Raw genomic sequence first — 27,698 nt, forward strand, 5'->3', positions numbered from 1 at the left:
AGGTTTGACAAAGCCCTGGCTGGGATGATTTAATTGGGGATTGGTCCTGCTTTGAGCAGGGGGTTGGACTAGATGACCTCCTGAGGTCCCTTCCAGCCCTGATATTCTATGATTCTATGATCCCCCTTAGTAATCTCTTTTCCAAAATGAACAGTCCCAGTCTTCTTAATTTCTCCTCATATGGAAGCATACCCCTAATCATTTTTGTTGCCCTTCTCTGCACCTTTCCCAATTCTAATATTTCTTTTTTCAGAACGGATGACCAGAACTGCATACAGTATTTAACGTGTGGACATACGTTGGCTTTATAGAGTGGCATTATGATATTTTAAGTTTAGGTTGGACATTAGAAAAAACTTCCTAACTGTCAGAGTAGCTAAGCATTGCAATAAATTGCCTAGGGAGGTTATGGAATTTCCGTCATTGGAGATTTTTAAGAGCAGGTTAGACAAACACCTGTCAGGGATGGTCTAGATAATACTCAGTCCTCATATGGGTGCAGAGGTCTGGACTAGAAGACCTCTCGAGGTCCCTTCCAGTCTTACTGTCTATGATTTTCTGTCTTATTAGTTATTCCATTTCTAACACTGTGAGCTTTTTTGACTGCCACTGCACATTGAGCAGTTGTTTTCAGTGAACTGTCCACAATGACTACAAGATCTCTTTCTTGACTGGTAATAGCTAATTTAGACCCCATCATTTTGTATGTATAGTTGGGATTATGTTTTCCCATGTACATTACGTTGCATTTATCAACATTGAATTTCATTTGCCATTTTGTTGCCTAGTCACCCAATTTTGTGAGATCCTTTTGTAGGAGCAGATTTTTGCTAGACCAGAGCCCAGTAACATCCCTGAACCACTGCCCGCAGCTGGAATACCAAATGTTATGCTTATTGCTGAAAGCAGCTAAAAGGAGGCCTTTCTGAAACCTTAGCACAACTAACAGACCAGGAGGGGAGGATGAAGTGAGTGACCACGAAGCGTAAACAGGACCCTTTGCCCTCCTGACTTGAGCTGTTTTTCCAAAGCGTGATGAGGTTTTGCAAGATGGAAAGTCTGGCAATAGTTAACTATTGCTACACAGCTGGTTAACTGATGGAAAATTCCCTACTTGACAGGCTGAAAATCTCCACATTTAGCTTGTTCATCAAAAAACCTATGAAGCAGAATCTAAGTTATGTAACCCTAACAAATTGGATATAAAAAGAGGAAAAAAAATCTGAGCTCAGTGGACACCTCTTATGTTCTCCTGCAGACGGAAACTTGACCGCTAGAAGTCTACAGTTACCCACTCAAGACCTCCTCAAGACCCTGGGTAAATACGAATCTGGGGGTGATTTGGGATGCTCTACTAACCTGTTGCAGACATGTGTAAGTGCTGGGGACTAAATAAAGCAGAAGCTTTGAGTGAGAGCACTTTTGTTTGCCTGCTTGCATCAATTATCTATCGGCTAGATGGCTGTCCCCCCACTGATTTATTTCCTCCCACCGCCTCACAAAGATTATGTGATATACTTATACCTTGGGGGAGCATCTTGTAACCCCAATATTCCCCAAATGTATATAATTGTGATATTACATATAAAGCATGCTTTGTAAGGTATCAGGGGAAATGTTATGACCTGCTGAAAGTCATTTCTCTATCCATATATGTATAGCATTAATGAAGTTACGAGAATTGTGTTGTATGGTTATCACTAAAACATACTATAAGTGGGAGAATCAGCCAGATATCAGCTCCCCAGAGGCAACAGCAAGCAAAGTAACCAATGCCTGGGCGGGGTGTCAAACAACCCATCAACAGCCGTTGTCCAGCAAGGGAGCTACAATTCAATGACTCATCTGCATAAGGCCACACCAGGGGTATTCCTCAACCTTGCCTGGTGAGTCAGCAATGCCCCCCAGACTTGCCTGGACTTGTGTTCTACAAGCACATGGACTGAGGTTATAAAACAGACACAGTGAGCACATGCAGGGCCCCTTTCTCCTGCCCCCACCTATGCTGCAAGCAACTAAAACACTGAGAAGATGACAAGACTCCAACAGAGGAGACTGGCCTAGGTTTAAGGAACAAACTTGTCTATTAAGGACTGCAATATCCAGTAGGGTGAGAAAAGCTGCTTAATCTAGTTGCTGCCCAATCTAATAGGGTTGAGAGTTTAGACTGCGTGCTTATATTTTATTTCTTTTGGTAACTAGACTTTTTGCTTATCACTTAATATCACTTAAAATCTATTTTTGTAGTCAATAAATTTGTTTTACTGTTTATCTTTACCAGTGAGTTTGTATGAAGTATGTGGCAAATCTGCTCAGGTTTTGCAAAGGGTGGTGTATATCCACTTTCCACTGGTGAAGTGGCGAAACAATTAATAAATTTGCACTGGCCATCTTGAGCAGTGGAAGACAGTATATTCCTGAGGTACTGTGCTGGGAGCTGGGGGGATTTGATTCTGGTGCCTTTCTCTGTGTGATTCATGAGTGGCTCTGGGAGCATTAATGCAATCTAGGTGGGTGTTGGGTCTCCACATGCGGTTCTGCTAAGGGATAACAGCACCTAGAGGGGTTTGCTGCTGGTCACTAGTAAGGCATTGTGAGAGACAGCCCATACTGGAGAGAGTTAAGGGGGCACAGTGGTCCCACAGTCCCAGGACGCACCCTGGGATCCTGTCACAGTAAAGTTAACAAGAGCTTTAGGTTCAGTAAAACCCAGGGGAAACAGAATTGGAGCTCCAAGCAAGAATTGGTGGAGAGAAAGGGGATGGCTGGGGCAAACCAGCAGTTTTGCATTGCAGTAGAAGGTAGAGGACAGTGAGGTGGGGTAGCTCCATACAGTTCTCATGTCGTAGTTCACGAGTCAATTCATGGATAAATTCCGTTACTGAGACTTAGAGCTCAGGCCAGTGGCAATTATGTTCAAAGAAAAGGAAACATCTGGAAAAGAATAATAGTTGGAAATTGTTTTGGGAAATAGCTTGACTGATTTTGAACAGGAGCATAGTAATGGTCTCTGGAAGCCTGGGAGCTTGACCAGCCCCAGAGAATTCCTGTAGCTCTGTAAGCAGATGTTAGCGACGTTAGTAGGTAAAGAGATAGGTCAGTTAAAGGCAAGACTGGAGGAATTAGTGAAATATCAAGTCGAGAAAGACAAAGAGATATCCAGCTTGAAGGCTGAATCAGACACCTTCTGGGCTCAGATAGTGGGAATACAAAAGCAAGTGTGTGATAGTAAGAGAGTGAGTAAGAAGCTGGAGCAGGAAGTGTTTGGATTGAAACATCAGACAATGGAGAATAAAGGAATTATTAAGGCCTTACTGTAGGATTCTCAGGATAAGATTGAGGCAGATAATGGGGAATGTAAAGGACAAAGTTGTGCTCTCAGAGCCAGGTTGGGAGAGCAGAAGGGAACAGTAACTGCAATTTGAGGGGGTCGTAGTCTAGGAAGGGTGATGCATCAGAGGAGGATCTCCACTCGTATCCTTCTCATTATGGGTATGAGAGGGATGATCCTCATGAGCTTCCTTTTCCTTCGGGCTCTTCTGGGAATTTCCCATATGGTCCATTGCTTGAAACACTGGAAGAACTGCAGATGCCGAGGCCCATAACCCCTATGGTGAGGAAGATTGGTCCCCAAGGGGGTAACCCAGGAGGGGAAGAATGGGTAGAGGTCAGGCCTTCACCGCTGACCAGGGTAGGGCAGCAGGGAAATTGGTTGGTTTGTTAAGCTGAAGCACAGTCTTGGGATGGCTGGCAAGGCTAGCTGGCACCCCCAGTCTCACTCCGGCAGATGTGGTGGCAACTCTCACTCTCCTCTCAGAGACAGGACAGGGGCTAGTGGTATGGGTTACCAGATGCTTTGGCCCACAAAGCCCCACTTCTAGATTTGTTGTTGCTGTCGGTACTTTTTCTTGGCTTAGTTGCATCCGATGAAGTGAGCTGTAGCTCACGAAAGCTTATGCTCAAATAAATTGGTTAGTCTCTAAGGTGCCACAAGTACTCCTTTTCTTTTTTCTTGGCTTAGGTTTTCCTTTCTTTCTTTCTATGTCGTTCTTTCTCCCCCCCCTTCCGTTTATTCTTTCTCTTCACAACCCCCCATCCTTCAACTTGTTTTTTCTCTTGTGTTTTTGTTTTGAAAGTTAAGGGTTAATGCCACAGCTGAAAGTATTTTCCTGCCCTTGAAGATATGTTTGCCATGCAACAGAAAAGTTTACTTTGCTACTGCTACTTCGCAACTGCTTGGGAAACAGTTTTGAGAAAAGTAGAAAATTAACAAAAGAAGGATTGGGCCCAAAGATTATTGTTTATTTTAGGGCCAAAAGGGGAGCTTCGTATTTTATGTGGAGTCAGAAAGAGGGACATTGGGACAGAATTTGTTGTTAGATACAGGTGCCACTTATTCCTTGATGAATACCCAGAAATGAGAACCCGTTTGAATCTCTGGCTAGAGTTAAAACCTTACAGGGATTTAATGAGGCACAGAGTGTTGTTCCCTTTTGCAGAAACATTCTGTATCGGTTAGGGGAAAGGAAAATAAGGGGCAATTTGGTTTAATGGATTTTGGGAGGAAAAGGGATCCTGGGAATTCACGTTTTAAGGGAATTGAGATTGCTGGTTGATTTTGCTAACAGGGTCCTATTGGAAACGCCTCCCGGCATGTCCTGGGAATCAGTTGAGATTTCAAAGAGATACTGGATAGCAGCCCTTAAGGCATCTGAGGAATTGGAGTGGCCCTCAAAAGTCCTAGCAATTGCAGAAAAACACCGGAAGGTGTAGGCCAGAATTCTGATAGAATGTGGTAAATTTGAGGCAGAAATCCTAGTTACAAGCCCCAATCCCCCACCCCAGAAGTGGTATAAGTATCCAAAGGAGGCAGAAGCCATCCTGAAAGAAACATTTGATGAACTTTTGGGACAAAGGAGTTTTAGTGGAACAGACAAGCCCTAATAATGCTGCTCTGTGGCCAGTCCTTAAAGGTGATAGCAGAACTTGGAGGCTTGTGGTAGATTTTTGTCCCCTTAATTGGGTGAACCTACTGATGGCCCCCATTGTGGAAAAGTATCAGGAGGTGATGGTCTCCATTGTAGGAGGGGCCCAGTGTTTTTCAGTTTTGGATGTGGCCAATGCTTTCTTTGCTATCCCTTTACATCAGGAAAGCTATTACAAATTTGCTTTTACATTTCAAGGGAAGCAGTTATGTTTTGCAAGGGTCCCCAAGAGCTGGAATGATGCCCCTATTAACTGTCATGCCCAGGTAGTCAAGATGTGAGTGGGAATGTCTGAAAAAGACAGTGTAATTTTTGTGTGTGGATGATATCCTAGTTTGCACTCAGACCAAGGAAGAGTATCTAGAGGTACTGGACAGAATGTTACAAAAGATTCAGGAAGCTGGGTTTAAAGTAAGCCCAGCTGTGGTCCCAACAAGTAAATTATTTTGGAGTGATTTGGGAACACAAGGGGTGTCCCCCTGACCAACAGAGAGTTTTGCTGAGATTTTATTGAGGAATTTTCAAAGAAGGCAGCCCCACTGCATGAATTGTTAAAGGAGGGAGCAGGGTGAAACAGTGTTTGTGCTGCAGCTGGCAATTACAGATAGGGGAATGGAAGCGGTACTGAGTCAGAACTATGGAACAAGGCTCTGCCCCATGGCTTATGCCTCCAAAACGTTAAGTGAAGTAGAGGGGATTTACTCCCTGTGAAAAGAAGGTTTTTGGCACTAGTTTGGGCTTTGCAGCATTGGGAATATCTGGTAGGATTGTCACTTGTGTTACTGAAAACTACCCACTCTCCAGTAAAACATGTACTCACAGGCAAAATTAATAACAGTCATGTTTCCAGCCTCAGCAAGCAAACCTAGGCAAACCAGGGCTGATGAATTTGCTGAGCTTCAAGAGGGTGCTAAAAGCACAGTTAAAAGTTCAAGAGTTCCGTCTCAGGGAAAAAGTGTGTGTGTGTGGGGGGGGGGGTACGACTCAGGCCCGGATGGGTCTGAGTAAAAGTTAATAAGTTTAGCTTAAATGTTTTAGTGATACCTCCCTATATAGGGAGGGGAAAAGTTTGTTCTGCTTTGTGTTTTAGATTATTAACCATTGTGACAGGGTCGGGCCAGACGGCTACAGGACAGTAATAGAAGGCAGATATATTAGCCCCAGGTTAAGTAGGTCCCTTTTCCCTGGGTAAGGTAACAGGGAAGGTTTTTTTTTTTTTTTTTTTTTTAGACTAACAAATTTATTTGAGCATAATGTGACAGGGTCAGGCCAGATGGCTACAGGAGAGTGAAAGAAGGCAGATATATTAGCCCCAGGTTAAGTAGGTCCCTTTTCCCTGGGTAAGGTAACAGGGAAGGTTCCAGAACAATCAGGAACTTTCTGGAGACAATTAAGACAGACAGGCTGATTAGAACACCTGCAGCCAATCAAGAAGCTGTTAGAATCAATTAAGGCAGGCTAATCAGGGCATCTGGGTTTAAAAAGGAGCTCACTTCAGTTTCTGGTGCGCGTGTGAGGAGCTGGGAGCAAGAGGCACTAGGAGCTGAGAGTGAGAACGTGGACTGCTGGAGGACTGAGGAGTACAAGCATTATCAGACACCAGGAGGAAGGTCCTATGGTGAGAATAAAGAAGGTGTTGGGAGGAGGCCATGGGGAAGTAGCCCAGGGAGATGTAGCTGTCGCACAGCTGTTCCAGGAGGCACTCTAGACAGCTGCATTCCGCAGGGCCCTGGGCTGGAACCCGGAGTAAAGGGCGGGCCCGGGTTCCCCCCAAACCTCCCAACTCCTGGTCAGACACAGGAGGAGTCGACCTGGACTGTGGGTTCAGAAAAATGGCCAAGCTGAGGGCTGCCATGAAGCTCCAAGACAAGCAAATCCACCAATTTGCGCAAGACCCACCAAGGCAGAGGAGGAACTTTGTCACACCATATGGATGCTGGAAGATTTTGGAGACAATGCACTCCAGTGTGCTGTTGCTGGCATTTGGACTGCAGACCTGCTCTTTGGTGATGCGAATCAGAAACCCATTGTGTCTGAAGCATGGGGAGACTATCCATGAGTGACAGGAAAATGTAAAGTGAACAGTACCCCTGACATCACTACTGATCCCAACATCCCAGGAGAACAAATCACTCGTAGGCCCTTGGACTGAAATGACCCCACTTCAGTAAAATTGAAAGGCTTGGATTTGGACAAAGTAAATATGAGCATGGGAATGAGCAAGAACTGGCAATGTATCATGGTTTGGGTTGCAAATGGTCTACGCTGGTGCCTACGGAATCCCTACCACTTTGGTGGCAACTACAGCATCCTCATGTGGATAGTGGGGGAGCGGATTTGTTAGTGGGGAGAATTAAAAGCTACCCAGGTGGGTACAGTTGTCACTAGGTGGTACTGACATTCTGTTGTTTAATTGTTGTAAGCCCAAATGTGTTCATTTGTGGACTGACATCCCCAAGAGGACAGCACTGGGGGAAAAGACAGTTCATTTTAGGCAAAAACAAACCCTTTCACCCCAACCACTGGACAAGAAGGTCTGGGGGAGGCAAGGCTACAGATAGCGATACCAGGAGGGGAATGGAAGGTTCCTTTGCCCTGCATTTTGGAGGCCCTGCGTTCTCAAGAAATTTATAAGAGGCATAAAGAATGTTTTGATAATACTGTGGTTAAAATGATGCCTTGGTAAAATAGTTATTAACATGCAGCCAATATGACAGGAAAATGGCTCCTCTGGGGACCCCATGGAATAAAAAGTATGAAAGTGTGAATTTTGGGATCACCTGTAATCAGTTTGGTCAGGGCATATGTGGTTCAAACCAATGTAAAGAAGCAATTGGTAATTAACCCCACCTACTTCCTCAAAAAGGCCATCACAGACCTAAGCCTAGCACACATTTTGGCACTAGAGCCCCACTGTGAGTGGTCTGTCCAGCCAATATTTGAAGGCTGAGGAAAAACTGGATAAATTTACATAAGGTCCCTAAATCTGGCAAGGGCCGGGTAAGAAGGGATCTATGGGGAGCAACTGAAACGAGGGCAGGGGTTCTTAAGAGCATCAATGAGGAAGTATTAGCAAACAAGATAGATGGAATGGGTTGACACATATAGATTATGGGTGATGTTTAAAGGAATCATAGAATATTAGGGTTGGAAGAGACCTCAGGAGGCCATCTAGTCCAATCCCCTGCTCAAAGCAGGACCAACACCAACTAAATCATTCCAGCCAGGGCTTTATCAAGCCGGGCCTTAAAAACCTCTAAGGATGGAGATTCCACCACCTCCCTAGGTAACTCATTCCAGTGCTTCACTGTAGAATTGGACATGAATGCAACAAAAATGCCCTGAAAGTACAGGATGTGTGTTTGGAAATGGCTGAAGGAAAATGCCATAGCTTATGATCCTTGTGTCATGGTATAGGATTTGGGGATGTGATTCTGAATTTCAAATGCTGGAACTTAAATATAATCAGTTAAGAGAGACAAATACTTTGTACTCTGCTGTAAAATCTGTACCCCTTGGGATGACTTTAACTGTTTTACAGATGTTGCCTGTACACCCTGATTTGCAGAACCAGCTGCACGCAGCCAAACAGAAAGGGTGTAGAGTCATGGTTATTGTGCATCATAACGCCAATGAAATTAAATGCATATTTGCAAGAACTGGCCAGGACCTAACACACCAGTGGTGAGAAGTATTATTGGAATTGTCCCCGACTGGCACAGGGATCTTGAATTTGGCCCTGCACTCCATTATAGTCATTTTGGTATTCCAAATAGTAGCGGTTTTCTTTTTCAGTCTGATGACATATTGGACCTGGCGCAAAACTCAGCAATTCCAAGTCCCCTGACAGATGAGCCAGTGGCTTCTCTCACCATTGCTCTTACCCTTAGAAGGGGAGTATGTAGAACTTGCCACCCTGTAGTCATCATCTAGATAATCTGGTATGCTGAGTGTGGGATGCCAAGAAGAAGATCATTTGCTCAGTCTCAGCTGAGCGCCTTGAGCTTTTGCTGCATCACAGCTCTGGTGCAACCAGAGTCCTTTGTGGGGATGACTATAGGTAGATAAAGACCCCTTATGATAACAAAACAAAAACAAAAAAAAAGTGGCCTTTAAGGAGGGGACTGTAGGAGCAGATTTTTGATAGCCCAGTAAGATGCCTGAACCACTGTCCGCAGCTGGAATACCAAATGTTATGCTTATTGCTGAAAGCAGCTAAAAGGAGGCCTTTCTGAAACCTTAGCACAACTAACAGACCAGGAGGGGAGGGTGAAGTGAGTGACCACGAGGAGTAAACATAACCCTCTGCTCTCCTGACTTGAGCTGTTTTTCCAAAGCATGTGGTTTTGCAAGATGGAAAGTCTGGCAATAGTTGACTATTATTATACAGCTGGTTAACTGATGGAAAATTCCCTACCTAACAGGCTGCAAATCTCCACACTTAAGTGCTAAGCAGAAACTAAGTTATTTTGATGCACAAGCTATGTAATACTAACAAAATGGATATAAAAAGAGGAAAAAATCTGAGCTCAGTGGATACTTGAACACCTCTCATGTTTCCCTGAAGATGGAAAGTTGGCCACTGGAAGTCTCGTGACCCTGGGTAAATATGAATCTAGGGGCGATTTGGGGTGCTCTACTAACCTATTGTGGATGTGTATAAGTGATGAGGACTAAATAAAGTAGAAGCTTTGAGTGAAAGCACTTTTGTTTGCCTGATTGCATCAACTATCTATCGCAGACGTGGGCAAACTACGGCCCGCAGGCCATATCTGGCCCGCGGGACCCTCCTGCCCGGCCCTGAGTTCCTGGCTCGGGAGGCTAGCCCCCAGCCCCTCCCCTGCTGTTCCCCCTCCCCCACAGCCTCGGCTCACTGTGCTGCCGGCGCAATCCTCTGGGCGGCAGGGCTGAGAGCTCCTGGGGCAGCGTAGCTGCAGAGCCCGGCCTGACCCGGTGCTCTGTGTTGCGTGGTGGCATGGCTGGCTCCAGCCAGGCGGCACGGCTGCAGTGCCACCAGCGCTCCAGGGAGCGCGGTAAGGGGGCAGGGAGCAGGGGGGGTTGGATAGAGGGCAGGGGAGTTCAAGGGTGTGGTCAGGGGGCGGGATGTGGTCAGGGGGCGGGATGTGTATAGGGGTCAGGGCGGTCAGAGAACAGGGAACAGGGGGGTTGAATAGGGGCAGGGGTCCCAGGGGGGCAGTCAGGAAGGGGGGGGTTAGATGGGGTGGCGGGGGGCAGTCAGGGGTGGGGGGTCTGGGGGCAGTCAGGGGACAAGGAGCAGGGGGTGGTGGATGGGGCAGGAGTCCCAGGGGGCCCATCAGGGGGCAAAAAGCAGGGGGCGGGGGTTGGGGGCCAGGCCACGCCTAGCTGTTTGGGGAGGCACAGCCGCCCCTAACCAGCCCTCCATATAATTTTGGAAACCCGATGTAGCCCTCAGGCCAAAATGTTTGCTCGCCCCAGATCTATCGGCTGGATGGCCGTGTCCCCATTGATTTATTTCCTGCCACCGCCTTGCAAAGAGTAAAATTACCAAGAGCTTTGGATTCAGCAAAGCCCCAGGTAACACCTTTGTAACTCTTCATAGTTTGCTTTGGACTTAACTATCTTGAGTAATTTGGTATCATCCGAAAATTTTGCCACCTTCCCATTTACCCCTTTTTCCAGATCATTTATGAATACATTGAACAATACTGGTCCCAGTAGAGATCCCTGAAGGACCCTAATATTTACCCATCTCCACTGTGAAAACGGACCATTTATTCCTACCCTTTGTTTCCTGTCTTTTAACCAGTTCCTGACCCATTACTTATCCCATGACTGCTTACTTTGCTTAAGATCCTTTGGTGAGGGACCTTGTCAAAGACTTTCTGAAACTCCAAGTAAACTATGTCCACTGGATCACCCTTGTTCACGTTTGTTGACCCCCTCAAGATTGGTGAGGCCTTAAAATTCTGCCTTATTTACTCTGTTGTTTAGCCATGGTGGTATTTTTTAGTCCTCTTACTGTTTTTTTCCATTTGGGGTACACATTTAATTTGAGCCTCTATTATGGTGTTTTTAAAAAGTTTCCATGCAGCTTGCAGGCTTTTCACTTTTGTACTGTTCCTTTTAATTTCCATTTAACTAGCTCTCACTTTTATATAGTTCCCTTTTCTGAAATTAAATGCTACTGTGGTGGGCTTCTTAGATATTCCCCCACCCTCCACAAGGATGTTAAATTTAATTATATTACCGTCTCTATTATCTAGTGGTTCAGCTGTATTCACCTCTTGGACCAGCTTTTGTGTGCCACTTAGGAATAAATCAAGAATTGCCTCTCCCCTTGTGTGTTCCAGGATTAGCTGCTCTAAGAAGCAGTCATTAATGGTGTCTAAGCTTTATCTCTGCATCCTGTCATGAGACAACACGTATCCAGTCAATATGGGGATAGCTGAAATCCCCTATTAATATTATTGAGTTTTCTATTTTCCTCTAATCTCCTTGAGCTTTTCAGAATCACCATCATGGTCCGTAGTATATTCCCTTACTCTTATTATTCAAGCATGGAATTTCTATCCATACAGATTCACTTAAAAAATGTACTGTATTTGACTATACATTTCCCCCCACACACATAGTGCCACACTCCTACCAGCACAATCTACTCTGTCATTCCTATATATTTTGTACCTTGATATTACCATGTCTCCTTGATTATCGTTCCACCAAGTTTCTGTGATGCCTACTATATCAATATCCTCCTTTAAAAGCAGGCACTCAAGTTCACCCATCTTAGTATTTAGCCTTCTTCCATTTGTATACAAGCACTTATAAAATTTATCAATATTTACTTGTCTGTCTTCATGTGATGTGATTGAAATGGGCTCTTTCATCTGACTGTTTCTCTTCAGCTCCTACCTTTCATAGAATCATAGACTTTAAGGTCAGAAGGGACCATTATGATCATCTAGTCTGACCTCCTGCACAATGCAGGCCACAGAATCTCACCCATCCACTCCTGTAACAAACCTCTAACCTATGTCTGAGCTATTGAAGTCCTCAAATTGTGGTTTAAAGACTTTGAGGTGCAGAGAATCCTCCAGTAAGTGACCCATGCCCCGTGCTGCAGACGAAGGCGAAAAACCCCCAGGGCCTCTGCCAATCTGCCCTGGAGGAAAATTCCTTCCCGACCCCAAATATGGCGATCAGCTAAACCCGGAGCATGTGGGCAAGACTCACCAGCCAGGCACCCAGGAAAGAATTCTCTGTAGTAACTCAGATCCCACCCCATCTAACATCCTATCACAGGCCATTGGGCATATCTACCGCTAATAGTTGAAGATCAATTAATTGCCAGAATTAGGCTATCCCATCATATCATCCCTTCCATAAATTTATCAAGCTTAGTCTTGAAGCCAGATAGCTCTTTTGCCCCCACTGCTTCCCTTGGAAGGCTGTTCCAGAACTTCACTCCTCTGATGGTTAGAAACCTTCGTCTAATTTCAAGTCTAAACTTCCTGATGGCCAGTTTATATCCATTTGTTCTTGTGTCCACATTGGTACTGAGCTTAAATAACTCTTCTCCCTCCGTGGTATTTATCCCTCTGATATATTTATAGAAAGCAATCATATCTCTTCTCAGCCTTCTTTTGGTTAGGCTAAACAAGCCAAGCTCTTTGAGTCTCCTTTCATAAGACAGGTTTTCCATTCCTCGGATCACCCTAGTAGCCCTTCTCTGTACCTGTTCCAGTTTGAATTCATCTTTCTTAAACATGGGAGACCAGAACTGCACACAATATTCCAGATGAGGTCTCACCAGTGCCTTGTATAATGGTACTAACACCTCCTTATCTCTACTGGAAATACCTCGCCTGATGCATCCTGTCATAAATATAAAGGAAAGGGTAACCACCTTTCTGTATACAGAACTATAAAATCCCTCCTGGCCAGAGGCAAAACCCTTTCACCTGTAAAGGGTTAAGAAGCTAAAATAACCTCGCTGGCACCTGACCAAAATGACCAATGAGGAGACAAGATACTTTCAAAGCCAGGGGTGGAGAGAGAAACAAAGGGTCTGTCTGTCTGGGTGATGCTTTTGCCAGGAACAGATCAGGAATGCTCTTCATAACTCCTTAAGTTAGTAAGTAATCTAGCTAGAAATGCATTAGATTTCCTTTTGTTTAATGGCTGGTAAAATAGCTGTGCTGAATGGAATGTATATTCCTGTTTTTGTGTCTTTTTGTAACGTAAGGTTTTGCCTAGAGGGATTCTCTATGTTTTGAATCTGATTACCCTGTAAGGTATTTACCATCCTGATTTTAGAGGTGATTCTTTTACTTTTTCTTTAATTAAAATTCTTCTTTTAAGAACCTGATTGTTTTTCCATTGTTCTTAAGATCCAAGGGTTTAGGTCTGTGTTCACCTATGCAAATTGGTGAGGATTTTTATCAAGCCTTCCCCAGGAAAGGGGGTGTAGGGCTTGGCGGGATATTTTTTAGGGGGAAGACCTCTCCAAGTGGGCTCTTTCTGTGTTCTTTGTTTAACACGCTTGGTGGGGGCAGCATAGGGTTCAAGGACAAGGCAAAGTTTGTACCTTGAGGAAGTTTTTAACCTAAGCTGGTAAGAATAAGCTTAGAGGGTCTTTCATGTAGGTCCCCACATCTGTACCCTAGAGTTCAGAGTGGGGAAGGAACCTTGACACATCCCAAGACTGCATTAGCTTTTGCATGGCCATATCACATTGGCAGCTCATAGTTATCCTGTGATCAACCAATACTCCGAGGTCCTTCTCCACCTCTGTTACTTCCAATGATGCGGCCCCAGTTTATAACCAAAATACTTGTTATTGATCCCTAAATGCATGACCTTGCACTTTCATTATTAAATTTCATCCTATTACTATTACTCCAGTTTACAAGGTCATCCAGATCTTCCTGTATGATATCCCGGTCCTTCTCTGTATTGGCAATACCTCCCAGCCTTGTGTCAGTTGTCATGGAGTCTCCGGGCAATGCTCTGGAACTGCTCCCTACAAAGCCAGTCAGGACTCTGGGGAAGTCTCCTTTCTGTGAGCAGACTGTCTTCAGGACACACAGCTCACATAACCTCCGCCTTCCTGGGTCTGACCTCGGAGCATTCAGCATCCTCTGTCCCTCCATGCGCTTCCCACAGCAAGTCCGCCCAGGCGGGGTCCTGGGGAAGCCAGAGGGTCCTGCCCCCCAACTCCGCAGTCAGACGTGACTCTCAGCCAGCCAGTAAAACAGAAGGTTTATTAGACAACAGGAACACAGTCTAACACAGAGCTTGTAGGTGCAGAGAACAGGACCCCTCAGCTGGGTCCATTTTGGGGGGCAGTGAGCCAGACAACCAGGTCTGCACTTCACTCCATGTCCCCAGCCAGCCCCAAACTGAAACTCCCCCCAGCCCCTCCTCCCCTGGGCTTTGTCCCTTTCCCGGGCCAGGAGGTCACCTGATTCCTTTGTTCTCCAACCCTTTAGCTCTCACCTTGCAGGGGGGAAGGGCCAGGCCATCAGTTGCCAGGAAACAGGGTGTCGGCAATTCTCTGTGTCCAGACCCCTGTACACACCTGCCCTCCAGGGCTCTGCAATGATCATACACCCTTATCCCACCACCTAGATACTTAAGAACTGCATAGGGGAAATTGAGGCACCCCCACAATATTCAGAGGAAACATTAAGAACAGTCCCGCTTCATCACAGTCATCCACAAACTTTATTAGCACATTCCTGCTTTTTGTGCCAAGGTCAGTAATAAAAAGATTAAATAAGATTGGTCCCAAAACTGATCCCTGAGGAACTCCACTAGTAACCTCCTTCCATCTTGACAGTTCACCGTTCAGTGTGACCCACTGTAGTCTCCCTGTTAACCAGTTCCTTATTCACCTTTCAATTTTCATATTGATCCCCATCTTTTCCAATTTAGCTAATAATTCCCCATGTGGAACCATATTAAATGCCTTACTGAAATCTAGGTAAATTAGATCCACTGCATTCCCTATGTCTAAAAAATCTGTTACCTTCTCAAAGAAGGTGATCAGGTTGGTTTGACACGATCTACCTTTTGTAAAACCATGTTATATTTTGTCCCAATTACCATTGACCTCAATGTCCTTAACTACTTTCTCCTTCAAAATTTTTTCCAAGACCTTGCATACTACAGATGTCAAACTAACAGGCCTGTAGTTACCCGGATCACTTTTTTTCCTTTCTTAAAAATAGGAACTATGTTAGCAATTCTCCAGTCATATGGTACAATTCCTGAGTTTACAGATTCATTAAAATTTTTTGCTAATTGGCTTGCAATTTCATGTGCCAGTTCCTTTAATATTCTTGGATGAAGATTATCTGGGCCCCCCAATTTAGTCCCATTAAGCTGTTCAAGTTTGGCTTCTACCTCGGTACCTTGGTAATATCTACCTCCATATCCTCATTCCTATTTGTCGTCCTACCATTATCCCTAAGCTCCTCATTAAAGACTGAGGCAAAGTATTTGTTTAGATATTGGGCCACGCCTAGATTATCCTTAACCTCCATCCTCAGTGTTTAGCCGTCCCACCTCTTTCTTTGTTTTCTTGATATTTAGACAGCTATAGAACCTTTTACTATTGGTTTTAATTCCCTTTGCAAGGTCCAACTCTACATGGCTTGTGGCCTGTCTCACTTTATCCCTACATGTTCTGACCTCAATAAGGTAGCTTTCCTTGCTAATTGCTCCCATCTTCCACTCCCTGTAGGCTTTCTGCTTTTTCTTAATCACCTCTCTAAGGTGCTTGCTCATCCAGCTTGGTCTACAACTCCTGCCTATGTATTTTTTCCCCCTTTCTTTACTTAATCAACTTCTAGTCCCTCCTCTCTATATCCTAGTAAAGAACCCCCATTAAGTGATCCTCACCCAAAGGATCGGTCTCAGTCTGAATCATGTGTTGCCTTTCCCCCAGCCATTAGTTTAAATCTCCTCTATGAACTTTTTAATTTTACAGGTCAGAAATCTGGATCCACTGAGGTTCAGATGGAGCCCACACTTCCTATATAGGCTTTTCCTTTGCCCAGATGTACCCCAGTTCCTAATAAACCTAAAACCCTCCTCCCTACACCATCTTCAAATGATGAGTCCAAGAGACTGAAATTCACATGTGCAGCAAGACTAATGCTCTTTTAACAGCAGGAATTTCCAGGAATCTACCCTCACAGTAATTGGTTGGCTCAAGAGGACATGCTGTGGCCACTGAACCTGAGCTACATGCATTTGACTCTGAGCCTTATCACTGACAACATTCAGACAAAGCATGTTGTGGATTTTTCCTCACTTTCTGCAGGAGTTCTTCTTGGAATTTTTGATGATATCAAAATCTGTGTTAAGAGCAATATTTTGAAGTGCTTTAAAATCTACATCGAGGTATTGGACTGGTTGCTACTTAAAAGTTTTGCCAGCATAGCTCTGGCAATTAGCAATGTGAAAAATCACATCCCTACCTGACAAAAATTGCTGGCAAAAGCTCTAGTGTAGAAAGAGTTATAGAGGCAAACAAGTCCATTAAAAAGAAAATCAAGGAAATTAAACGCCCATAAAGTACTTCAAAGCAGAGTTAAAGTTGCCTGGTGCTGCCTCATGCCATTCCAGCATATGGATGTTGGCAAAAGATAAAGCCTCTGAAAACCAGGAAATAAACTAAACTACATGACACCCCTGCAACACAACCTTAACTCTGCCCATTTCCCCTAACCCTGGAGCACACAAATGTCACTGGGATTCAGTCAGGAAGCGTGGTGCAAAGGTTAAAAAACTATGCAGGGGAGTGGCAAATTTTCCATCTCTTGCAGTCTTCAAGTCAAGGCTGATGCCTTTCAGGAAAATGTTTTCGTCAAACACAAGGTATTCAGCTCACTATAATGGTAACTGGATGAAACACCATGGCCTCAAAATGTATTAATCAATAGGAGTAAGGACTAAGCACATGCCATTACATGTTGTGTTCCTCAGATTTGAATACCAGCATTTATCCGCATGCACTTCAGCTGTAGCTTTAAATGAATGGTGGAAGGATAAGTTGGAGCAGCTTGGCAGAGCTGTGACTGTGATCCATAGAGAGGTGCATGTGAAACCAGACGGAACAGGTATTCCTCATTTCAGTGCTGAGCGTTGTAGATTGTGTTAATAAAAAGTGACAAGTGTGTGTTCTTGTGTCACGGAGTCACCAGGCGATGCTTTGGAACTACTTCATATGAAGCCAATTAGGACTGCTTTGAGCAGGAGGTTGGACTAGATGACCTCCTGAGGTCCCTTCCAACCCTGATATTCTATGATTCTATGACTCTGGGGGAGCCTCCTCTCTCTGAGCATATGGTCTCCGGGGCAAGAAGCTTACACACCTTCGGCCTTCCTGGGGCTGACCTTGGAGCATTCAGCATCCCCTTTTCACACCGTGCACTTCCCACAGCGAGTCTGCACCAGCATGGCTCCTGGGGAAGCCAGGGGGCCCTGCACCCCAATTCCGCAGTCAGACATGACTCTCAGCCAGCGTAAAAGAGAAGGTTTATTTTTAGACAGGACCACAGCATAGAACAAAGCTTGTTATTACAGACATCAGTGACTTTCAGCCAAGTCCATCTTGGGAATCCTGGGCCAGACACCCTGGATTCCCCCTCTTCCAGTTCCCCCAAGCAGACTGCCAACCTCCAGCCACCTCACCTCCGACACCCCCTTCATGCCCCTCCTCCTTTTCATTGCCTCACTTCCTGGGCCAAAGGTGTCAGCTGGTCGCACCCCCCTCCTGGGTCTCAGGTTACATAGCTGCAAATAGCTGGGCAGTCTCACCTGCCCCGAGAGCCTCAGCAAAAATCTCACACCCAATTCCCACCACCTAAGTATTGGTGCAGTCCACACAGTATTAGTACAGGACAGTAAGACTCACATGCAACATAGCCAGACTAATAAAACCCCCACTTCGTCACATCTTGCCATGGGGATTGTCAGCAGTCTGGTGGCATACAGGGCTCAGTGAGGGGTAACTGAAAGCAATGACTCAGAAGGAATCCTCAGTGCACGGGTAAAGGGGTGGTAACGTTATGAAAGTCTGAGATGGATTGTATGCAGTAGGCTCAGTGTTTGAGTGCAGGCCAGGTGTAGGTAGCTTCTGTTCCCTACACCGGACCTACCCCAAGTTTTGCCTTAGCAAAGAGAAGGTGTTAGACTTTGTGCTATCCTGCTCCCGTGCGCTGTTCCCAAAGTGTTCTGTGGGAGGGGATGGTAGAGTGCTCATGTGTGTGTCATTGGCCTGTCGGGGTGTTGCAGAAACAAGGCAGAGTTGAGGTTGCATTGTGGGGTGTTGTGAATCTTAACTCTTCATTTCCTCGTCTAATAATCAAGGGAACAGGAATCCTTACCCAGTGAGGTCAAATTATCATAGTTCTCCTGCATGACTTGCCTGTAGAGAACTCTCTGAGCAGGGTCCAGCAGAGCCCACTCTTCCTTGATGAAATACACAGCCACCTCCTCAAAGCTCACTGGCCCCTGAAAGAGCAAGAGCCACCCCCTCAGTACCGGCTCCCCAGTGACAACCCCACTATTCACAGGGGCGGAGGGCCGATCACATAGGAGTTCTGGAAGGTGGACAGTCAGCAGAGTCCCACCCCCACCCCATCAGAGCAGCCAGGAAGCATCAAGGTGAGGGGAGAAAGAGAGCCCTTCACCACTCCCAGCAGATAGAGGGGGCAGGGGTCTTCACATACATCACTCACCTACTAGCCAGAGGTTGATACAGGAGATGGAGTCCCCAGCAGGGCGCAGGGACAACTCCCTGGCAGGAATCCCAACACCCTCCCCAGTGCCAGCAGCGGGATGGGATAGGAGTCTTCCCTAGGCTGCAATGGTGGGTGCCCCTTCATATCTCATAGCATCCTCTAGCTAGTAGGTTCAGGCTCCAGCACTTGGGAATTTTCCCAGCCCAGTTGAGGGGGGTTGTTTCCTGTTCCACAAGTTAGGAAATTTCCACTAACTCCATGGGTGCATTCCTAGAATCTAGGCACCACAGTAAACAAATCCCAGCAGGTTTGTCACACCCTGTCCCACTCCCTTTCTCCATCCTGTGTATTTCCTGCCCCTTCCCACCTCCAGACCAAGTTACACCCTGCAGAAGCACCCGCCTCCTATGTATTTACTGCCTTTCTCCATCCAACAGGAACCCACCAGAAACTCCCTGATAATCCCTACCTGAACTGGTTTCACTGCAGCCATTTCCCTTCCCTGTCCTCCAGAAGGATGGGATGTAACGCTTCAGCCTGTCAGGGCAAAAAGAGGACAGTAATGTTACATCACAATTCCCCCCAGGCTCTTTACTCCTAGAGGAATTCTGCGCCACAGTGGTTGCAACAATGATCTATACAGTCACAGTTTATGTCAATAACATCACAGAAGGGTGAAAGCTTCACTCAGGGCTGGACCGCAGAGGCTCAACACCTGGAGGCTGAGTTTGAACAGCCGGAGACCAGGGCTATTAGAGGGGCACAACGCGGGGCCATAAGGATCAGGGATGCCTTGAGGCAGCAACCTGAAGCTGAAAGCCACTAATATTTGATGCTATGCTCGAGATTGCAGTGCTTGTAATGCTAGGAGGTGACCGGTGCACATGATGCAGTAAGTGGGTTTAACATAATTGCATAATATAATTGCACTAACTGGCTGACCCCAGGCAAGCACATGAGCCACAAGACTCCCAAAATGCTGAGTAGCCACAGGGGCAGGGTAAATCACTCTTCCCAGACCATGCTGTACACTGGGCATGTGGCTCTTGGGGAGAGCCAGCATGTTGGATTAAAAGTTTTCATTTTCCAAGTACAACAAGATGGGGGCGGGGCACTGATAATCATTCCTGTCCCCTTACTTTCCACAGGATGTTATCATTATGGAAGATATCTCGCTGCTGAGGGTGAGCAGGGAATCAGGGTCTTCTCCAAGCCTGTAGCTTCCGCTCTGGCCCCTATGCAGCTCGCCTGTGTGCAGCAATGGTTCCCCCATGACGGCACAGTGGCCTGGGAAAGTTACCGTTAATGCGGCAAGAAACAAAGCAGCTCTGCCAAGGAACCTGCAACAGTGGATTACCCAGTATCTCCAAGAGAGTTTCCTGGAGATTTCTGAGGGAGATTCCTGTGAAGTGAAGGCGTCTATCAACAACCTGTTCCGCCGCTCAGAATAGGCATGCGGTGGGAGACAAGCCTGCTTTCTGCAACCCTCCTGCTCCCAACAAATTGCTTCAGCAATAGAGGTATACAAGAAAGAAACTGTGTAAGGGCCTTCTCTCACTGTGCTAGTCTGAGGCCCTGTTCTTAGGCCAATGCCTTTGGCTAAGCAGCAGAGTCAGCCATAAGCTGGGAAGCGTACGGTCACATCCTCACATTCCAAACTAGTCAATATGTGGCTGTTAGGAAGGTGATCTGATCTATCACCTCCAGAGAAAGGGAAGAGCCTAGAACATGTAAAAGGAAATTTAGTTTGATAGTTTTCTGTCTGGTAGGAACTCACTTATCAATAGACACAGCTGGGAAACCCTTATGTCTTTATAGACGTAGTTGTGAAATCCTCACTTCTGTATTGTTTTGTCATTATAGTTCCTGTCAAGGTTCCTTCCCCACTCTGAACTCTAGGGTACAGATGTGGGGACCTGCATGAAAACCTCCTAAGCTTACTTTTACCAGCTTAGGTTAAAACTTCCCCAAGGTACAAACTATTTTACCCTTTGCCCTTGGACTTCCACTGCCACCACCAAACGTTTATCTGGGTTTATTTTTATTAGGAAAGCGTTGTTTGGAGACATCTTTCCCCCGCAAAATCCTCCCAACCCTTGCACCCCATTTCCTGGGGAAGGTTTGGTAAAAATCCTTACCAATGCACATAGGTGACCACAGACCCAAACCCTTGGATCTTAAGAACAAGGAAAAAAGCATTTAGTTTCTGAAAAGAAGGATTTTAATAGAAGTAGTAAAAAGTAAAAAAGAATCACTTCTGTAAAATCAGGATGGTAAATACCTTACAGGGTAATTAGATTCATAACATAGAGAATCCCTCTAGGCAAAACCTTAAGTTACAAAAAGACACACAGACAAGAATATTCATTCTATTCAGCACAACTTAATTTCTCAGCCATTTAGAGAAATCATAATCTAACGCATATCTAGCTAGATTACTCACTAAGTTCTAAGACTCCATTCCTGTTCTGTCCCCGGCAAAAGCATCACACAGACAGACCCTTTGTTTTTCCCTCCCCCCAGCTTTTGAAAGTATCTTGTCTCCTCATTGGTCATTTAGGTCAGGTGCCAGCGAGGTTATCCTAACTTCTTAACCCTTTACAGGTGATAGGATTTTTCCTCTGGCCAGGAGGGATTTTAAAGGGATTTACCCTTCCCTTTATATTTATGACAGTTCCCACTTTGCTATTGTTTATTTGCATGATCTCTGTCTGGTTCTGTCATTCTGTCTGCTGTATAATTAATTTTGCTGGGTGTAAACTAATTAAGGTGGTGAGATATAATTGGTTAGCTAATCATGTTACATAATGTTAGGACTGGTTAGGTAAATTTCAGTAGAATGATTGATTAACGTATAGCTAAGAATATTACTATATAAATTAGGGGCAAACAGGAAGTAAGTTGGGATTCGAAAATAAGGAAAAAGGAACTTGGATTTAAGCTTACTGGAAATTCACCCCAATAAACATCGAATTGTTTGCACCTTCCGACTTCGGGTATTGTTGCTCTCTGTTCATGCGAGAAGGACCAGGGAAGTGGGAGAGTGAAGGAATAAGCTCTCTAACACTCCTGATACACCTTACTGGGTTGTAAATTAACTATCAATTCAAGAAAGGGACCTACATGTTGCTGTAAAGAGCTCAACGAAAAACTGCACTCAGTGCACAGCTGCCGCAAAAAAGTTAATATTCGGATTCATGAGGAATGGGATGGAGAATAACACCAAAAGTTTGTATATAAATCAAGGGGGCAGCCTCTAATATCCTGGGACCACCATGGCTACTACAGCACTGCACACAGTATATATATATTTTTTTCATAGATTCATAGATATTAAGGTCAGAAGAGATCATTATCATCATCTAGTCTGACCTCCTGCACAATGCAGGCCACAGAATCTCACCCACCCACTCTTGCAATAAACCTCACCTATTTCTGAGCTACTGAATTCCTCAAGTCATGGTTTAAAGACTTCAAGTTGCAGAGAATCCTCCAGCAAGTGAGCCGTGCCCCAAGCTACAAAGGAAGGAGATAAACCCCCAGGGTCTTTGCCAATCTGCCCTGGAGGAAAATTCCTTCTCGACCCCATATATGGCAATCAGCTGAACCCTGAGCATGTGGGCAAGACTCACCAGCCAGATACCCAGGAAAAAATTCTCTGTAGTAACTCAGATCCCACCCCATCTAACATCCCATCACAGGCCATTGGGCCTATTTACCATGAATAGTTAAAGATCAATTAATTGCCAAAATCATGTTATCCCATCATACCATCCCTTCCATAAACTTATCGAGTTTAACCTTGAAACCAGATAGGTCTTTTGTCCCCACTACTTCCCTTGGAAGGCTGTTCCAGAACTTCACTCTTCTGATGGTTAGAAACCTTCATCTAATTTCAAGTCTAAACTTCCCGATGGCCAGTTTATATCCATTTGTTCTTGTGTCCATATTGGTACTGAGCTTAAATAATTCCTCTCCCTCCCTGGTATTTACCCCTCTGATATATTTATAGAGAGCAATCGTATCTCCCCTCAGCCTTCTTTTGGTTAGGCTAAACAAGCCAAGCTCCTTGAGTCTCCTTCATAAGACAGGTTTTCCATTCCTCGGATCATCCTAGTAGCTCTTCTCTGTACCTCTTCCAGTTTGATTTCATCTTTTTTAAACATGGGAGACCAGAACTGCACACAGTATTCTAGATGAGAATATATCAATCTTTGAGAATTGGAGAGGAAATAGGAAAAAAAATAGATAATGAGAGAAAACCACCAAGAGCTGAAAGGATTTTATACTGATTTAAATAAGTGAGAGTAGTGGGACAGTTTGAAGGGACTGTGTATGGAAATTCAAGAAACAGACAGTAAGTCTCCTGCCCACACACACCATTCACATGGGCAGCAGGGAGGCATTTGGGAAGCTGCTTTAAGAGAGCAAGTGATAGGTGTGTGGAACAGGAAGACTCCCTGGCAGTGGGGAGGGGCCAGCAGAAGAGGTGGACATGTAACTGGCAGCTGATGGTGGGGGGGGGGGGGGAGAGCTGTGTTGGGCAGTTGGGGGTCAGTAGCTGGGACTGTGTAACCTGGGACTGGACAGTCTCCACTGGGGACACTTCTTCCTGCTTTCTTCTCCTGTGCCCTTTCATGCCTTGTTGCTGGCAGAGAACGGTCATCCCATCCCACCCCACCCCACCCCAGAGGTAGCCATGTCTTAGTGCTGTCCAGGCTATACCCATTAACCTCCTTCCCATTTGCTGCATGACTCAGGGGAACAATTTCCCACCTAAAGATGGACAATTTGCAGCACATCAAATGGATGGAAAAATATCCCAAATTAGAGGAGAGTTAAAATTGACATTGGAGAGTTAGAGAGAAAATGAGGCAAAATCTGAGGAGGAGACTAGAGAAAGGGTCAATAATTTGATAGAAAAGAAGAGAAATCTACATGGATTTTATATCCATTGGTGACAGTTAGGGAGAAATGCGGGAGCACGTTGTCACTATTTGAGAGGGAAGTGGTGAAATCAGAGAGGATTTCATTAATCCCCCTCACTGTGTCACCTGCTCGTCTGCCCCTGGAGACCCCTGGCTGCAGAGACAGTTCAGTCCAGCACATTTCACGCCGTCCTTCCTCGCCCTCCATCTCCGGGTGATTTTCCATCCCGCCTGGGCCGGACCCCTCCCACTCCAGACACGCAGAGGGGAAACCGCACTGGGCCCCGCCCCTGCCCTTTCACCACCGGAACCCCCCGTTTTGCCTCTGGGGCAGATCCTGACCGAGCCGGAGGCCGCGTGAGGGCTGCGCAGCCCCCTCCAGCCCAGGCGCGCTCCCCACTCGGGAGCAGATCCCCAGGGGGTGAGACCGGCGGCTCCCGGAGCCTTTGTGCAGAGGCTCTTCCCGGCCCGCCCCTGCGCTGGCTCCGAGATCTCTCCCTCACCTGGTGTCTCGGCTCGGGACTGGGGCGGCAGAGCCTGGGGCTGGCTCCAGCCGGGGAAAGCCCGCCCGGGCTGGGCACAGACAGAACTCCAGGGAAGCTCTCTCCTGGCACAGCCCCACCGTGGTGGCAGCGGCGGCGGCGGCTCAGCTCGGGCTCCGGCTCCCAGCTCACCCTGGAGCCGGCGGCGCGGCCTACCCCGTGTCTCCTCTTTGTTCCCCCGGCCCCGTCAGGAGCTACCCGAGCCCGCGCCAGGCAGCAAGACGAGCGGCCGCCAATCAGGGACGGACGAGGGAGGTGGCAGCCTGATGCGCCCGCTACCCCTCAGCCAGTAGAAGGCTAAGGGTGCCCAGAGAAGGGAGGTGGGCAAATGCGTCACTTCCGCTTCTTGCAGGACGTGAGCGCCCGTCGCTGGGGCAGCGGATTGCGTCACTTCCGGTATAAAGAGCGTCAGAGCGACACCGCGCAACCTACACTGGTGCGCTTCCGTCCTCCGCAGCCCAGATATGGGAGGGTTCTGGGCTTGGCCCAGCCCCCATCAATCCACCCTCCTCGTAGCACCCCGGCCCCCCGCAGAGCACAGCCCTGCTCCCCAGCCCACCCGTCCTCCTCGGAGAGGCGAGCGCAGAACTCATGGGGCCCGCGTTTTTCCGTGCCCCACGCACAGAAACATGCAAAAGAAACGTGCGGGGGGACACGCGCCGCTTTCACAGCAGCCCAGGCAGCGCCTTTTCCAGCGGGCCTGCCCTGGGAGCAGCCCCGAAGACGGGGGAGAGGGGGCTGCCGGGCGTGCCTGCGTGATCACCGGGGGAGGCTGGGCGAACGTGGGTGCCAACGCGAGAGCGACCCTGTCCCGCTCTCTTCCGACTGCAGCTTCCTGGCCTGGAAGGGTTGGGATTTTTATTGTGGAGGAGGCAGGCTAGCGGCACAAACATGGCAGCACCCTGACTGTGTAGTAAAGTTGTTAAAGTTGCTGTTGATGGTTTCAGAGGAACAGCCCTGTTAGTCTGTACCCACAAAAAGAACAGGAGGACTTGTGGCACCTTAGAGACTAACCAATTTATTTGCGCATAAGCTTTGTTGATGGTTAATTGATCTCATTCTCTGGGGCAGAGAGGTAGCAGCAGGCCTGTTGTTCATTAACATAAGTGTGCACCCAGGGAATTTTTTTTTTAAAGGCACACACACATTGAATATTCAATCATAAAGCACATTCTTTTTATTCATCAAACAAACTAAAGAAAATAAAGCTTAACTAAACTTTTTTTTTAAAATTAATAACTAAACTTTACTTAAAAAATACAAGCTTAAAAAATGACACACAAAATACCCATTTTTGCTGTAGTGATAACCAAGTGTATACAAAGATACAGTCAATTTGCATGATCTTTAACCAGATAATGAGCTAACTCAAATTGACCAAAACAGATTAAGGTTTCTTAATCTTCCTGTCCTAGAGAATGAGACATCGCTCACCAGGTGTTATGGACTTAAATTCCTCAATCACATTATTGTAATTAACTGACAAAGCCAATTCTTGTTCAATGTACAAAATCATGAGTGAGTTGAGGTGCTGTTGGGACATTGTACTTCTTAGTTAGTTTTTTACATGTGCTAGTTTCAAAAATGCTCTTTCACATGAACAGCTTGTAACAGGTAAGACTGCAGAGCATTGAATAGATTTGTAAAAGGCCTGGAACATGGAAGACTGATCCGATTCCTTTAGCCAATCAAGCCACTCTCTGGTGGTGTTCGTAGTGCTATCTTTAAGAACAGATCCGTCATAACCCCGAAGCAATCTGTCTTCAGCTTCCAACTCATCCAAGGACACTTTAAATGTGTTGGCAACGATTCTCATATTGTCCCTGCCAATGTCTAAGCTCAGCAGTTTTCCCATTGCAGTCACAATTTTACAAGTCTCCTGTTCAAATCGCTGGTCAATGCCGGTAATCGTTGAGTCTAGGAGTGGGGAAAATGAATTTATTCTCTCCTGCTCCTCTTTGGTATCAAAGTGATGTTGGGACTCAAATGCGTCATCAATACGAGTGGACGTTTTTCTCTTCTTAACTGGAGGAATCGATATATCAGTCTCTACACACATTTTCACACTGGCATTGAAAATAGATTGAAAATATTCTGGGCCACTTCTCATCGCAGCCAAAGAGTTACACAAGCTTTTCACCCCTGTCATTGCAGTAAGTAAGTTGAGATCTGGAGCTTGAAAAGCCTTACTCACTTTTACGACCATCTGGAGAATAGGGTGCATCACGTGAAGGGCAAAGATGAACTTGAATGAATTTAGTTCATGGATAAGGCCCTTGGCTTTTATATTAGCATCAGCAAGGTGAGTTTTTTCTATAATCTCTTGTAAAATAATGGAGTAGTTTTGTTTTACAGCAGTCACTGCTTCTGCTCTGCATGCCCATCCTGTGTCTGACAGGAACTTCAAAGTCTTCAACTGGGATCCTACTTCTTGTGAAATCTTTTCCATTACTGCATGTCGCACAAGAATCCCCTCCATGAAGGCATAAAGAGTCTGAGTAACACCAAAAAAACAAAGACAGTTCTGTTTTGTTTACTTGAAGTGCATGCATCTACTAGGATGAGGTTCGAGCAATGCACATAGCAGTGTACATAGAGTATTTCACAGTTTCTTTCTTTACATTTCATTTGGATTCCCGCAGTACATCCAGACATAGCAGATGTGCCATCAAAACAGACATCACTGATGACCAGTCAGTTTTAAGAATGCCAAGGATGTCATTTAACTGGTCAAAAATAGACTGAGCATTGACTGTTAATAGTCTCTGAACAGACACAAAATGTTCAACTGGACTATGTTTTTCATTGTCAAAATACCGCACCACAATGGACATCTGCTCATGGTGTCTACAGTCAGTAGTGTCGTTGGCAATTATTGAGACCATTTTTCCATTTAGTGAAGACAATTTTTTGTTGCTCAACATTGTGCAAGGCTACAATTATATCATTTTGGATGCACTTACTCAGGTAGGTAGCGTTTTGAGGAGATTGTTGCACATGCTTTGCCATTATGGGATCATATTTTTGGAGCATATTGACAAGATTTAGAAATAAACCTTTCTCAAAACTGTCAGCTTTTTCATTGTGATCCCTGAATGGTCTTCCACCTTTCGCCAAACACAGAACAATGTCAATTAGTTGCTCCATTACACTTGGGTTATGGCACCGTTCTTCTTCTTGTTTAGACAGAAAAACCTGCTTGCCCTCATCCAACAGTACATCAATAGGTTTCCCTTCATTAAAACTTGACCATGAACAGCTCAACGCAAGATTTTGACAGTTGGTGGTTTTTAAAACATTCGTTAGCCCTATGCCAGTTTCTGAATCCCTTATCAATAAATGCTGAATCAGTGTGACCTTTGTTTGCTGCATCATTAGAGAAGAAATGGCAGTAAAAGCAAAACGCTGTGTCCTTTGATGGGCTATATTCTAACCACCTATACTTTTCATACCAATCGGACTAAAAACTTCTTTGTTTATTCCCTATTTTACTTCTAGGAAACATGC

At 45.7% G+C, this 27,698-nt stretch overlaps 1 protein-coding gene across 5 annotated transcripts in view; it reads right to left on the minus strand.

Annotated features, from left to right (window-relative positions):
• Nucleotides 1-24,512, minus strand: part of LOC141981979 (uncharacterized) — a 33,095-nt gene extending 8,583 nt beyond the window's left edge. For 2 of the 5 annotated variants that reach the window (XM_074943594.1, XM_074943592.1), the window contains exons 1-3: nt 24,153-24,512; nt 19,191-19,258; nt 18,365-18,491 (exon numbers count right to left, since the gene is read on the minus strand). In XM_074943594.1, coding sequence (XP_074799695.1) covers nt 18,365-18,491; nt 19,191-19,214 — 151 coding nt within the window. In that variant the 5' untranslated portion in view covers nt 19,215-19,258; nt 24,153-24,512. Of the gene's footprint in view, nt 1-17,350; nt 17,489-18,364; nt 18,492-19,190; nt 19,259-23,775; nt 23,859-24,152 lie in introns of those variants that run through there. The other 3 variants (XM_074943593.1, XM_074943595.1, XM_074943596.1) reach the window with 3 other exon arrangements.
• Between the last annotated feature and the right edge of the window lie 3,186 nt (nt 24,513-27,698).

The sequence above is a fragment of the Natator depressus genome, chromosome 2, assembly GCF_965152275.1.
Source record: "Natator depressus isolate rNatDep1 chromosome 2, rNatDep2.hap1, whole genome shotgun sequence".
NCBI classification, from domain to species: Eukaryota; Metazoa; Chordata; order Testudines; family Cheloniidae; genus Natator; species Natator depressus.